The sequence below is a fragment of the Bison bison genome, unplaced genomic scaffold (assembly GCF_000754665.1).
Source record: "Bison bison bison isolate TAMUID 2011002044 unplaced genomic scaffold, Bison_UMD1.0 scf7180017864135, whole genome shotgun sequence".
In the NCBI taxonomy this organism is placed as follows: Eukaryota; Metazoa; Chordata; class Mammalia; order Artiodactyla; family Bovidae; genus Bison; species Bison bison.
Window position 1 is genome coordinate 6268876 of NW_011494707.1, and position 14614 is coordinate 6283489.

At 45.2% G+C, this 14614-nt stretch overlaps 1 protein-coding gene across 1 annotated transcript in view; it reads left to right on the plus strand.

The window, feature by feature from the left end:
* The window catches only part of LOC104988533 (chromosome unknown open reading frame, human C16orf45), a 143356-nt gene that overhangs the window by 73885 nt on the left and 54857 nt on the right, over positions 1–14614 (plus strand). The window contains exon 2 of the mRNA XM_010839888.1: positions 12534–12657. Coding sequence (XP_010838190.1) covers positions 12534–12657 — 124 coding nt within the window. The remainder of the gene's footprint in view (positions 1–12533; positions 12658–14614) is intronic.

Consider the following 14614-nt stretch of genomic DNA (forward strand, 5'->3'; position numbering starts at 1 on the left):
AGCCTGTGCACCGCAACAAGAGAAACCAGCGCCATGAGAAGGCTGCTCTCTGCAACTAGAGAAAGCCTGAGTGCAGCATTGAAGCCCCAGCACAGCCAAAAATAAATAAAATTAAGAAAAAAGAAACTGAGGCTGAGAGTTGAAGTCATTTGCCCAAGGGCAGCAGCTAGAAGGAGGCAGAGCCAGAACTTAAACCCATGTTGACTTGACTCCAGAGCCTGTTTATTAACCCTGTTGCTGATCAGACCTTCTCCCTAACTCCTTTCGTGACCTCAGACAAGGCAGATGTGGCTGAGAAAATAGAAACTCAGAGAAGCTTAAAAAAAAAATCATACCCAAAATCCCATTAGAGAATAATATCCATGGTCACGATTTGAAGGCAAATCAGTTTCTTCAGCTGCAAAACCTTCCTTGTGGAGTGATTGTGATTATAAAGAGGCATTACATATGAGAAGGTGGCTTGCAGAGGGAGGTATGATTACTCGCAGGACCCAGAGGCATCCTTATTCACAAGGCGGAGGGGGAGGATATGGAGCGTCTGAATTAAAAGCAGTTACTTCATCTTCTTGGGAAATGGTGACTCATTAAGAGCAACCGACTGTTTCCCATTATATTCACTTCATAGCGAGAAGGCGAGATGCTTGATACATCCCATACTAGGATGTTTGAGGGGTTGAAATGAGCTTCTATCCTCCATGAATGATTGATGACAGTAAAAGGCTGGGGTATCACCAGGAGCCTTTGAAATGCATCAGGATATCTGTTCCCCAGTAATGGGGCTCAGATATCTTTCCCTGGTATTTAAGACTCTCCCTCGGGTCGATACCAGGAAGATGTGCCTGTGGGGACCTAGGGGGTGAGCTAAAGGACCTGGCTCCTTGGCTGAGGGCTAGCAGGGCCATTCTTGGACCCTTCATTCAGGGTGATGTGTGTGTGCATGCATGCTCAGTCGCTTCAGTCATGTCCGACTCTTTGCGACTGTATGGACTGTAGCCCACCAGGCTCCTCTGTCCATGGGATTTCCCAGGCAAGAATACTGGAGTGGGTTGCCATGCCTGCCTCCAGGGGATCTTCCTGACCCGGGGATTGAACATGCATCTCCTGCACTGCAGGCAGATTCTTTACCGCTGAGCCACTGGGGAGCAGGCGTGGGTCTAAATGACCAGCAGGCCCTCGTTCTCCAGGTTTGATGATGCTGATCTTGTCTCCTCCCCCACATTGGTCTGGCTTTTCCAGGGAAAGGACAGGTGCGAGTAGTAAGAATGATGCTGACCACCCTTTATCACACCCAGGCACTGCACCAAGCACTGGACGTGTCATCTTACTTCTTCTCCAGAGCAGCAACTCTATGAGGTAGGATTTACTGTCCATTTTACAGAGGAGGAAACTGAGTCTTGGGAAGAATCAGTAACGTGGTCCAGATCACACAGTGACTGGTAGAGCCAGGACTTGAACTGGAATCTGTCCAAACCTAGCATCAGGGGAAAGCTGTGAGCTAATGACTTTTCTCCCTGACACATAAACCCCTTCTTAGAAGGTCAGCTTGATGAGAACAAGGCTTTTGTCTGTTTTGTTTCATCCTCATTACTTAGAGCAGGATCTGGCATGAAGCAGGTTTTCATTGATATTTATTAAATGAATAATAAGAGCAAACGTTACAGAGAAGTTTCTGTATGCCTGGCAAGAAGATCAGCTGAGACATGAGTGATTGTCCCCATGTGGCAGATGAAGAAACTGAGGCCCAGACTCATCAACCAATGGGACCAAGATCAGCCTGGGAGGTGGTCGTGACACCTGAAAAGTTCATGCCCATAACGGCCCCTCTCATAGGCCGTCTTTGAGGGCTCACCTGGCTCTCACGGTACCTGTACCCAAAAAGCTTTTTCTCTTTTTCTTTAATGTTTTCAGCCGATGACACCTGCCATGGTAAGCATTCAAACAACACAGTTAACAGTGAATTGGGCTTCTTTGGTCACTCAGTGGTAAAGAATCCGCCTGCCTATGCACGAGACGCGGGATATGATCTTGGGTGGCCTCGGCCTGCAGTGGCTGGGGGTCCCAGCCAGCGACTGAGGCCGGGTTGCGTTGGTGAAAGCACCAAATCCTAGTCACTAGATCAGTGGTCAGTGACAAGGGCCCTGGCCCTTCAGCTTTGCAGAAAAGAATTCCTACAAAGATGGAAAGTAGTGAAACAGGTAAAGTGTTTATTGAGAAGTAAAATAGTACAGTCCGTGTGGAAAGACACACAGGCGCTCTCAGGAAGAGAGAGTCGCCGAGTTGCACCCTCGTGGCAGCTTGAATCACTTTTATGAGGCATTTTTCCGGGTTTCCTTTGGCCAGTCATTTGAATTTCCCCAGTTCACTGTCTGTATTTGGTATATCGCAGGACCTTCCCATGTGTGCGCACGCATCTCTTAGCCAAGATGGATCTTACTGAAAAGGCCTCTGGGTAGAACATCCCTTAACATAACTCCCCTTTGGTCTCCAAGGAGCCTTTCTGTGCATGTGTGGTCAAGGAGGTCTTCTGACTTGGGGAATGAGAAATACGTGGTCTGGGCCGGGCCCAGCCTCCTCCCTTAATTGTCCTGCTTTTTTCTTCTTGGAGTTTTGATCCGCAAGGACTGAATCTCCAATAGCTTTACCCTGGTGGACGGGCGCTCACCTGCCTCCTGCCTCAGTTCAGTCCCTGGGTAGGAAACATCCCCTGGAGAAGGAAATGGCAACCCACTCCAGTATTCTTGCTGGGAAATCCCATGGACAGAGGAGCCTGGCGGGCTATAGTCCATGGGGTCAAAAGAGTTGGATACAACTTAACGACTAAACAACAACAACAAATACAGTAAATCAGCCGCATCAGATGTATTAATAATGGTGGGCATTAGGGGAAGGGCAGATAGGAATTCTCTGTAGTGTCTTTGCAACTTTTCTATACATAAAAATTTATTCCAAGAATTTTTTAAAGTTTATTACAAAATTCAGATAGTTTCTCTCCTGGCGTTAGGTTCTTCCCTGGTGTCCCAGTGATTAAGACTTTGCCTTCCAATGTGCAGAGTGCAGATTTGATCCCTGGGTGGGGAAGCTAAGATCCTAATGCCTGGGTGGACAAAAAACCAAAACATAAAACAAAAGCAATATTGTAACAAATTCAATAAAGACTTAAAAAAAAAAGTTCCACATCTATTCACAGGATAGAAAAGGACATATTAGGCTGAAGGTGATTGTCCTCTGATGCTTACCCACAGTCTCCCCCGTTCTCCAAAGGCCCTTCTCTTGTGTGTCCTTTTGAGGATGTTCCAAGGATGCTGGGCGCCAGTAAGTGTTTGTGGGACTGAAATGAATACATCCACCATCATTAAATTGCTTCTATGATACAAGCTGGGTTAAAATAATGACTCAAAATGGCTGATTCATCTTTGGGCGAAAAAATCTGACACACTTGCCTTCACGCCTCAGTTCTCATTTAATTTCCAATGAGAACTCAAGAGATTGAGCCCCCTGCTGTTTGTTGAGGGACCCTCAGAAGCAAATCGTGTCATGTCCTTCCACATCCTGTCAGACATGGAGATGAGGCTGTCCCCAGGGCCTCTAAGTCCTTTCCAACCAAAGGAACTGGAATTTGATTCTACGGAAGCTTTCCCGGGGGTAGGAAGGGTGACCCTGGCACCCAGAGGCTCTTAGTCTCAAACTGGAATGCTGTGACCCTTGTCGCCCATGTCCTCAGCCTGCCTTTTGTCTGTGGAAAAGCTTTAGTGAAAGAATGAGTTTAATCGGAAAAGTGAGAAAATGCAGAAACGAAGGAAACCAAATAATAATGTAGCCATTAATCACAGTCAGGACCTTTATTTCCTTCTCCTGTGTTGTAGATCATGTTCTAAGCCATATCCTGTGAGCTCTCTTATAGATGCTGAAACCACCACCCAGTGGAAGAAGTTAACTACATGATGACCAGACTCTAGCCATGCCTAAGCTGCCACAATTTTGAGAACTGGCCACAGGGACATGGAAACAAACCAGCCCCGGAACTGAAGGAATTGTACCTAAAAGAATAAAAATGATGCTGGTCAGACCACTGATGACTCATTTCAAGATGACTGTCAGAGCTGACTGTGCTATTTCTGCATGTAGCCCCCTCCCTCTGTCTATAAAAGCTGTTGCCCACTGACTGTTGGGTGAAGGGGGGGTGGAGTCAGCCTTAGGACAGGTGCCTGCCCTCCCCACTAGTTGCCAGCATCCAAAATAAAGCAAACTTGCCTTTCACCAACCTGGCTTCTTTAATGGCTTTTAAGTGGCGAGCAGCTAGATCTGAGTTCGGTGACAAAACTACAGTGAATTAGGTTGCACGAAAATTACAGGCATCCTTCAATTTATTGTGCTTCCCAGATATTGTGTGTTTTACAAACTGAAGTTTTATGGCATCTCTGTGTCAAACAAGTCTGTCTTGCCACTTTTCCAATAGCATTTGCTCACTTCGTGTCTCTGTGTCACGTCTTGGTAATTCTCACATTCCAAACCCTCCGCCAGCAGAAAGATTATGACTCACTGAAGGCTCAGATGATGGTTAGCATTTTTTAGCCATCAAATATTTTTAAATTAAGGTGCATACATTGTTTTCTTTTTTTTAGACAAAATGCTCTTGCACATTTGATTACAGTAAAGTGCAAACGAAATTCTTTTGTGCACTGAGAAACCAAAAACTTTGTGTGATTGCTTTATTGAGATACTTACTTTATTGCAGTGGTCTGGAACTGAGCCCACAATATCTCCTGTACTCTTTTTTTTTTTTTTTTCCAATTATCGACCTTTACAATTGTCAAAGAAGCCTCAGTTTGATGGTTTGTCTTTAACACCTCTCCAGTACTTGCCAACTATGTAGTACTTACTCATCTACATGGTTAAGAAAGAAAAGTTAGGCTTTCAATCTGAGCTCTAAGCAGGCTACAGTATTTAGTCAGAATTTGATAAGATCACTTTATTTCCATTGGACTTACTGTTATGATTATTTTCTAACTATACTAAGTGATATTGACAGTATGTATGGATATGGTAATGCAATTTCCTTTAAGGAGTTTATATAAGTGAAAAAAGTCAATGTAAAGAATATTGAATACATGCTGGTATAGTTAGTGTCTTAGCTCAGGCTGCTGTAACAAAGTATCATGGACTAAGTGACTTGAACAACAGTTATTTCTCACAGTTCTAAAGGCTGGGAAGTCCAAGATCAAGGCACTGGCAGATCTGGTGTTTGGTAAGGACCCTCTTTCTGGTTTGTAGATGACTATCTTCTTGTGTTCATACATGGTGAACAACAGAGAGACAGGAAGCAAGCTCTGATGCTTCATATAAGGGCACTAATCCATTATGGGGGCCCCACCCTTGTGACCTCCTATAACCCTGATTACCTCTCAAATACTCCACCTCCAAACACCATCACACTAAGAGTTAGGGTGTCAACATAGGACTTTGGCAGGGTGAGGGGAGGACACAAGCATTCAGTCCCCAACATAATGTGTGTGTGTGTGTTCAGTCACTTAGTCATGTCCGACTCTTTGGCCTCATGCACTGTAGCCCGCCAGGCCCCTCTGTCCATGGAATTTTCCAGGCAAGAATACTGTAGTGGGTTCTCATTTCCTCCTCCAGAGTATCTTCCCAACCCAGGGATTGAACCTGAGTCTCCTGCATTGGCAAGCAGATTCTTTACCATCAGTGCCACCTGGAAAGCCTGACCGATAGTACATGATTGTGGTGAATTCTGCGCAGTGATTGAGGTTTTGGAAATGCTATCCTGTAGCCCTTTGACCTACAGCCTGGACTTTGGAATCAGACAGTCCTGGGTCTGTGCCATTCACTGGTTGAATGACTTTGGCCAATCACTTATGTTCCTTCTGAGCCTCATCTTATTAACCTATAAAGAGAGGGTGATAATGTGCGTACCTACCTGCCAAGGTATTTAGGAGCAGGATGAGTTAGTGCTGGATTCCTAGTGATGCTTCATATGTGACAGCTCTGGGTACATGAAATGAGGAAGCAGAAACAGAAGTGGGTATTGCCCAGGGGACCCTGGACTTAGATTCATGTTGTGACCCATGGCTGGAGACGACTGACCGGGGAAGATTTCTCTTTTGGTCCCCAGCAGTTTCCCTTCTCTCTAAATTTAAATGATAAATTTCTAGGAGACCGTCAGCCCTCGCTTGCCATGCCCACCATCACCGCCCTGTCCCCAGGTAGCTTTATGTTTTCAAGATAAATGATTAAACCTGCAGGAACATCCCAGTCATGTCCGGTCTCAATGCTCAGCTCTTGCTTGCCAGTGCTGCTGTGCTCATGAGGCGTGAGTCTTCCTGGTGTGGCATTTGGGGATAAAAAAGATGGATTTAGCTGCTTCATCCCCCAGAAGTGACTCAGCTGCTCTAAGCTGAGTGACAGCCATGGCAGTTGGAGCCCTGGGGACTTCTGTGCCTTAGTGCTCTGCTTGTTCTAAACAACCATGCTTTGCTCTCTTAGATCCTTGTAGCAACCATCTTCTCTAGCTGTCCTGAAATGCTTATCCAGCTCCTCCTGGGATTTGTCCTTGTGGACACATCCACTGTTGGTTGCCTTCCTTCTAGCTGGAGAATGTTGCCGAGGTTTCCATCATGCTAGTTCTGTCATACAAGGTCAGACTGAAAGAAACCATGCATGATATTCACTTACTGACATCTTGTACCCGCATTTCTCAGGGTCTGGGCTGAAGACCCCCTGCATGAAGGTCCTTGGACCTGACCCCTGCCCCTCAGCCCTGGTGTATCCTAATTCCTGGGGCAGAGCTCCCCAGATAATCACCTGCTAGATCTTTAAAACAGCTCCTCTTTGTTGACATATATACACCACCATGCGTGTAATAGCTAGCTATTGGGAACTTGCTATAAAGCACAGGGAGCTCAGCTCAGTGCTCTTTAATGACCTAGAGAGGTGGGGAGGGGGTAAGGGGTGGGACGGAGGGGATATGTATACCTATAGCTACTTCACTTTGTTGTACACCAGAAGCTAACACAACGCAGTAAAGCAATTATACTCCAATAATTTAAAAAATGAAATTAAAAAATAGCTACTCTCCATATATCTAAGGCAATAAAATAGACTCAGTTTTCTGATTGCTAAGCTGATGATGATACTTCTTAAGTGGGGAGGTAGTTCTTAAGTGAATAGAATTGATGGCAACAAAGACTTTGGAGTAGGACAGGTCTGGTTTTAAATCTTGACCCCACCACTTTCTCCATTTCTTGAGCCTTGACTTGCTCTTCTGTGAAAGGGGGATGAAAACAGTTTTTATCACCCAGGGCTATTTTGGGAGTTAAATAAGGTGATTTGATCCTAGCATGTAATAAGTGCTAAATAAATGTTAGCTATTATTGTTACTGTCTAAATGTGTGGGTTTTTTTAACCTAATTTAAATTAGGGGAATGATAGCATCTACCATCTAGGGCAGGGGTTGGCAAACTTTTTCTACAAATATTTGCAGTTATGTGGGCCATGCAATCTCTGTTACAGCTACTCATCCTATTGGTGTAATGCAGAAACAGCCATAAGCAATACATAGATGAATGAGCATGGCCAGTGTTCCAATAAAACTTTATTTGCAACATCAGGGTGGGGACTGGCTTTGGCCCATGGTCATGGCACCCCACTCCAGTACTCTTGCCTGGAAAATCCATGGACAGAGGAGCCTGGTAGGCTGCAGTCCATGGGGTCGCTAAGAGTTGGACACGACTGAGTGACTTCACTTTCACTTTTCTCTTTCATGCGTTGGAGAAGGAAATGGCAACCCACTCCAGTATTCTTGCTTGGAGAATCCCAGGGACGCCGGAGCCTGGTGGGCTGCCGTCTATGGGGTCACACAGAGTCGGACACGACTGAAGTGACTTAGCATTAGCATAGCTGGTTAACCCCTCACCTAAGGTGTTGTGAAGATTAAATGAGATGAGACTTGTAATGAGCCTAGCAAGACTTTGCCAACAAAAGTCTGTATAGTCAGAGCTATGTTTTTTCCAGTAGTCATGTATGGGTGTGAAAGTTGGACCATAAAGAAGGTTGAGTGCCAAAGAATTGATGCCTTCGAATTGTGGTGTTGTAGAAGACTCTTAAGAGTCCCTTGGATAGCAAGGAGACCAAACCAGTCAATCCTAAAGGAAATCAACCCTGAATATTCATTGGAAGGACTGATGCTGAAGCTGAAGCTCCATTCCTTTGGCTTACCTGTGTGAAGAGCTGGCTCACTGGAAAAGAGCCTTGTGCTGGGAAAGATTGAAGGCAGAAGGAGAAGGGGATGACAGAGGATGAGATGGTTGGATGGCATCACTGACTCAATGGACATGAGTTTGAGCAAACTCTGGGAGAGGGTGAAGGAGAGGAATGCCTGATGTGCTGCAGTCCATGGGGTCACAAAGAGTCGGACACAACTTAACAATTGAACAACAACAGTGCCTGGCACAGAGAAAGGATTCGAGCTGTTCCATCCTGATTTGAACTCCAGGCTTTGCTCCTTTCTCCAGGGGAAAGAAAGCATCTATGAGCAGGACTTTTCAACAGAAGGATCAGTGCCATCCTCTGCCCCAAGTCAAAGCTAAATGTTCATCTCAGCACCTGGAGCCTGGCAGTGCCACCACCTCCGTCCTCCCCCGAGGATGGAGGTAAAATGCCAATCCATGGGGTGTGATTAATCTTCTCTGTCCCACGCTTCGCCCCAGGGTGTCTTGCCATTTTCAGCATGTGTCCTGTGGAAATCAGGTTGTCCGTCTGAACCATGATGGCTGAGAAATAAGGATACTCACGTCTCTGGAATGGTTAACTATGCACCTTTGCATCCATAGATTCATTTAGCTCTCCCCCAGAGGCTGTATAATGTGGTGAAGGCATGTGGTTAGGGAGAAGAGAGAGAGGCTAGATTTGAATTCTGTCTCGGTAACATTCTGGTTGCATGATGTTGGCCAAGTCACCTTCCTTCTCTAAGCTTCAGATACATCCTCTATGAAATAGAGATTAAATGAGATTGTACATATAAAGCCTCCAGCACAGCTTAGCATATGATAGCTATTAAATCCCATTTTGTAAAGGAAGAACATGATACTAAGACATAAAAAGGCTCACCAACAATCATGAACTGGTGATTGGCCTCAGTTCAAAGATCTTTAACTCTGGCCCCTGGTGGTCCAGTGGCTAAGACTCTGTGTTCCCAATGCAAGGGGTCCAGGTTCAATCCCTGGTCAGGGAACTGGATCCCACATGCCGCAACCAAGAGTTCGAATGCCGCAAGTAAAGACTCACATCCTGCAACTAAAAAAAAGAGAGAGAGAGATGGTGTGGCAGAGCATGGGGATAACAAAGGTAATTGTAACTGTGCATCAAGCATAGCAAGTCTCTGTTAATTCAGTCCTCACAACAGCCAGGTTGGAAGGAGTTAGCAGATGCAGAGAATGTGATGTTGGCCTCAGAGTAAAGCAAGAACATTCCTTCCCCTGTGTCTCCTCTGCCGATGAAGGGTCGTCAGACTACGGCATCCTTTAAAACCCAGCCATTCTCTCTGGAAATGTGGCCTAAAGGCACCTCTTAGATGCACGCAGAGATTTATCTCTGAGAATGCTCATCCCAGCGCTGCTTCTAGTGGGGGAAATGGCAAACAACCTAAGTGTCTGGGGGTTGGTGAAGTGATTCATGACACAGCCACAAATAGCAAACCACACAGCCTTTCACACTGCTGCTGGGGAAGAGCATCCAAGGACGTGTGGAAACGCTCACGGAATGTTCAGTGAAATGAGCAGGTAATAAAATGGTGAGACCCTAACTTTATATTACAAAAACCAGACCTCCATGATGGTGTGTGTGTGTGTATACATATATATATATAGGGCCTCCCAGGTGATTCTAGTGGTAAAGAACCCACCTGCCAATGCAGGAGACATAAAATGAGATGCGGGTTCAATCCCTGGGTCGGAAAGATCCCCGGAGGAGAGCATGGCAACCCACTCCAGTATTCTTGCCTGGAGAATCCCGTGGACAGAGGAGCCTGGAGGGAGACAGTCCATAGGGTCGCAAAGAGTCGGACACAACTGAATGACTTAGTGTGTGCATGTGTGTGTGTGTATATATGCACATAACATCTTGAACTACTCACATCTTGATATGTGTTTTTGCACTCCTAAAAAAAAATGCATGTGTTTATATATAACATTATACATATAAAACACACACACATAGATAAAACCATATGTGTCACCCTGTATATGCATGCTACATATATAATATATATAATGACATAAATTACCATATGTATGCATCAGAAGAATGTACATAAAAAAGTTAATGTCAGTATATGAAGAGAGATGTATATACATAGATCCACATACATGCATAGTGTTATGGATTCAATGTTTATATCCCCCACAAATTCATATGTTGGAGCCCTAATCCCCAGTGAGGCTGATTTGGAAATGGGAAAGCTGTTGTTGTTCAATCACTAAGTCCTGTTCAACTCTTTACAACTCCATGGACATCAGACTTCCCTGTACTTCACTGTCTCCCGGAGCTTGCTCAAACTCATGTCTGTTGAGTCAGCGATGCCATCCAACCATCTCGTCCTCTGTTGCCCGCTGCTTCTTCTACCTTCAATGTTTCCCAGCATCAGGGTCTTTTCCAATGAGTCAGCTCTCTGCATCAGGTGGCCAAAGGATTGAAGCTTCTGCTTCAGCATCAGTCCTTCCAATGAATGTTCAAGATTGATTTCCTTTAGGATTGACTGGTTTGATCACCTTGCTGTCCAAGGGACCCTCAAGAGTCTTCTCCAGCACCACAGTTGAAAAGCATCAATTCTTCGGTGCTCAGAACTGAGATTAAATGAGGACATTAAAAGTGGAGCCCTGATCTCATAGAGTTAGTATCTTTCTAAGAAGAGACACCAGAGAGTTCTCTCTGCATGCACACGAGGGGGCCATGTGAGTACAGTGAGAAGGTGGGCATCTGCAAGCCAGGAAGAGAGTTTTCACCAGAACCTCACCTTGCCAGACCTTGATCTGGAACTTCTAGCCTCCAAAACCAGGAGAAAATAAATGTCTATAGTTTAAGCTCTGCAGCTTCTGTTGTTTTGTTATGGTAGCCCTAGTGAACCAGTATATGTGCATATACACATTGTTTTTCAGTCTCTAAGTTATGTCTGACTCATTGCAACCCCAGGGATTGTAGTACGTACGCTCCTGTAGTAGGCTCCTCTGTCCTCCACTATCTCCCAGAATTTTGCTCAAATTCATGTAATAATTGCCTCCCGCTCTTCCCCAGGAGCATTTTGGATACCTTCTTGACCTGGGGGCGCTCATCTTCCAGCATCGTATCATTTTGCCTTTTCATACTTTTCATACCCCATGTCCATGGGATTCTCCAGGCAAGAATACCACGTGCTCCAGTGGACCACATTTGGTCAGAACTCTTCACTATGACCCATCCATTTTGGGTGGCTCTGCACAGCATGGCTTGTAGCTTCATTGAGTTACACAAGCCCCTTTGCCACAACAAAGCTGTGATCCATGAAGCGGGTGTATATACATATATACATGCAGATATATTTATATACAGTCATATATATGTAAGGGCTTCCCATGTGATGCAGTTGGTAAAGAATCTGCCTGCCAATATAGGAGACATGGATTTGATCCCTGAGTTGGGAAAATCCCCTGGAGGAGGAAATGGCAACCGACTCCAGTAATCTTGCTTGAAAAATCCCATGAACAGAGGAGTCTGGCAAGTTACAGTCCATGGGGTCACAAAGAGTTGGACACAACTGAGTGCGCACACACACACACACACACACACGTATATAGTGTCTTTCTATATATTTGATAATTGTATGGTTCTGTGTGTGTGGCATACATATGGTCTTATATTTTTTTGACATATGGCTTTACTTATATGACAATATATATATACATATAACTATCAATATAAAGTCAGAAGAATGTCCATCAAAATGTTCCCTCTGGGCAGAGAGGTTGTAGATGACTTTTTACCTCATTCTTCTTTGCTTATCTCTGTTATCTGAATTTTCTACAACAAACTTGTATCATTTCACGTTACTATTACTTACATTACTTAGTATTCCTATAAGATAATTATTAATGGTATTGCTAAAAGTAATTATCACACCCATTTTTCTGCCTAAAAATGCTGGTCTTGGAGACTGGGACAGGATGAACGGCCATGGTCAAAAGGACCGAGACTCAGAAACTGGGACCAGGCAGGGACTGCCAAGGGCACGTTATAACCTTGAACAGGTTTGGGTGACCCCTGCCTGAGCCTCCTTCTGCCTTGTAACAGGGTTCCCATGGAAACGTGCTTTCTAGTTTCTAAAGGGCCCGCTCACAAATACAGACTTGCAACACTGGCAAAGATCCGTGTGCCTTCTTGGGGTATGAAGGTCGCTGGAGCAAGGCGGGGACTGTCCCAAAGGGGATTCTTGAAAACCCTTACAGCCCTCGGGGTCTTGACACCTGCATTTTATATCTCCTGCACAGATCAGCTGGACATCATCTCCATGGCAGAGACAACCATGAGGCCGGAGGAGATCGAGCTGGAGATGGCGAAAATCCAGCGTCTCCGGGAAGTCTTGGTCCGACGGGAATCTGAGCTCAGGTTTATGTAAGTGCTTGGGGGAAGTGGCCAAGAAAAGGAAGGAGTGAGGAGGGGGAGGATGCCCGGGAACCTGACATTTACTGTTGATAACTGTGTGCCAGCCTCATTCTCACTACTGCCTCGAGAAGTGGCTATCTGTTCCTCTATTTCTTATTCCTGTGTGCTCAGTCGCTCAGTCGTGTCCGACTCTTTGCAACCCCATGGACTGCAACCTGCTAGGCTCCTCTGTCCATGGAATTTTACAGGCAAGAAATACTGGAGTGGCATTTCTTCCTCCAGAGGATCTTCCTAACCCAGGGGTTGAACCTGCATCCCTTGCATCTCCTGCATTGGCAGGCGGATTCTTTACCTCTCGTGCCTCCTGGGATGCCCTATTTCTTAGTATATAACTGTTAGTCAATATAAAACCCTATAAAAGATGATTAAATTACTATCTGGGTCTTGCTTTTTTTTTTTTTTCTATTTTTATTGTTTACATTCTCAAAGAGCATAAAACTTATATTTGGTTCTAAAATTATAGTTAAGCTTCTGTTCTTATCTACAGATTTTTTTCTAACATTAAAAACATATCACAAAGGGTGGGATGAATCGAGAGATTAGAATGGCATACATATACTGCCATGTGTAAAATAGATAGCTAGTGGGAACCTGCAGCATAGCACAGGGGGCTCAGCTCGGTGCTCTGTGGTGACCTAGCGGAGTGGGATCAGGGGGAGGAAGGTCCACAAGGGAGCGGATATATGTATACATATAACTGATCCCTGCTGTTGCACAGCAGAAACTAACACAACATTGTAAAGCAACTGTACCCCAATTAAAAAAAATTACTAGCGTTGACAATATACTCCCCATGTTTTAAACGAAAAGGCGACAGAGAACGTGAGCTCAGCTTTAAAGTACTGAAGGGCTGTCTTCAGCCTGCAGGTGCTCAGAGGGGCCAAGGCTGCTTTTGCAACAATGGCTCTCACTGAGCATTTCCTGATCTTTGCATTGTGTGTGTCTGTGTGTGTGTGTGCGCGCATGTTATCCCCACATCTGGCACACACACGTCAAGTGCTCAGAGACATGATAGGCCAACATGTAAGCTCCAGCCCTGGGCCAGGCCGGCATAAGCTCTTGACTTGTGACCTCACTAAATTTCCTCATCGTCCTCATGAGTCTGATCGCTTAGAGACAAATGTCAACAGTAGACACTTGGATAAATCAAATTATCCAAATGATACAGAAGGATGTCAATGCTGTCAGGACATTTCGGAGGCTCAGTGACATACTCCCAGGGAGGGGCTGGCTTCTTGGCGCCCAGAAGTCTTGCTAGCAGCCTGCAGACAGCGGTGGATAACAATGAGGGTTCCCCCCACCAAGCCCCGCCTTTAGAGTATGTAGCCTTGTCTGGAGGCACAGAATTTTATCGATCTCAGAGATGCACAGCAGACTCCAAGATGGCCAGGTAGAGATCATGGCCCACTCAGACCTGGACAAACACCTCATCCATCGTCTGTGGCCTTCTGGGCTAAGGGGCTGGGTGTGGACCCTTCTGGAATTTGGTTTCCTGGTTCTTTCTCAAAGCCAGGCCTTCACACTTCTATAGGGTTTAAGGTGCAGGTGGGTCCTAGTCTTGTCTCCATTTTAGAGAAGGAATATGCAGGTCAGGAAGCAACAGTTAGAACTGGACATGGAACAACAGACTGGTTCCAAATAGGAAAAGGAGTCCGTCAAGGCTGTATGTTGTCACCCTGTTTATTTAACTTCTATGCAGAGTACATCATGAGAAACGCTGGGCTAGAGGAAGCACAAGCTGGAATCAAAATTGCCAGGAGAAATATCAATAACCTCAGATATGCAGATGATACCACCCTTATGGCAGAAAGTAAAGAACTAAAGAGCCTCTTGATGAAAGTGAAAGAGGAGAGTGAAAAGGTTGGCTTAAAGCTCAACATTCAGAAAACTAAGATCATGGCATCCA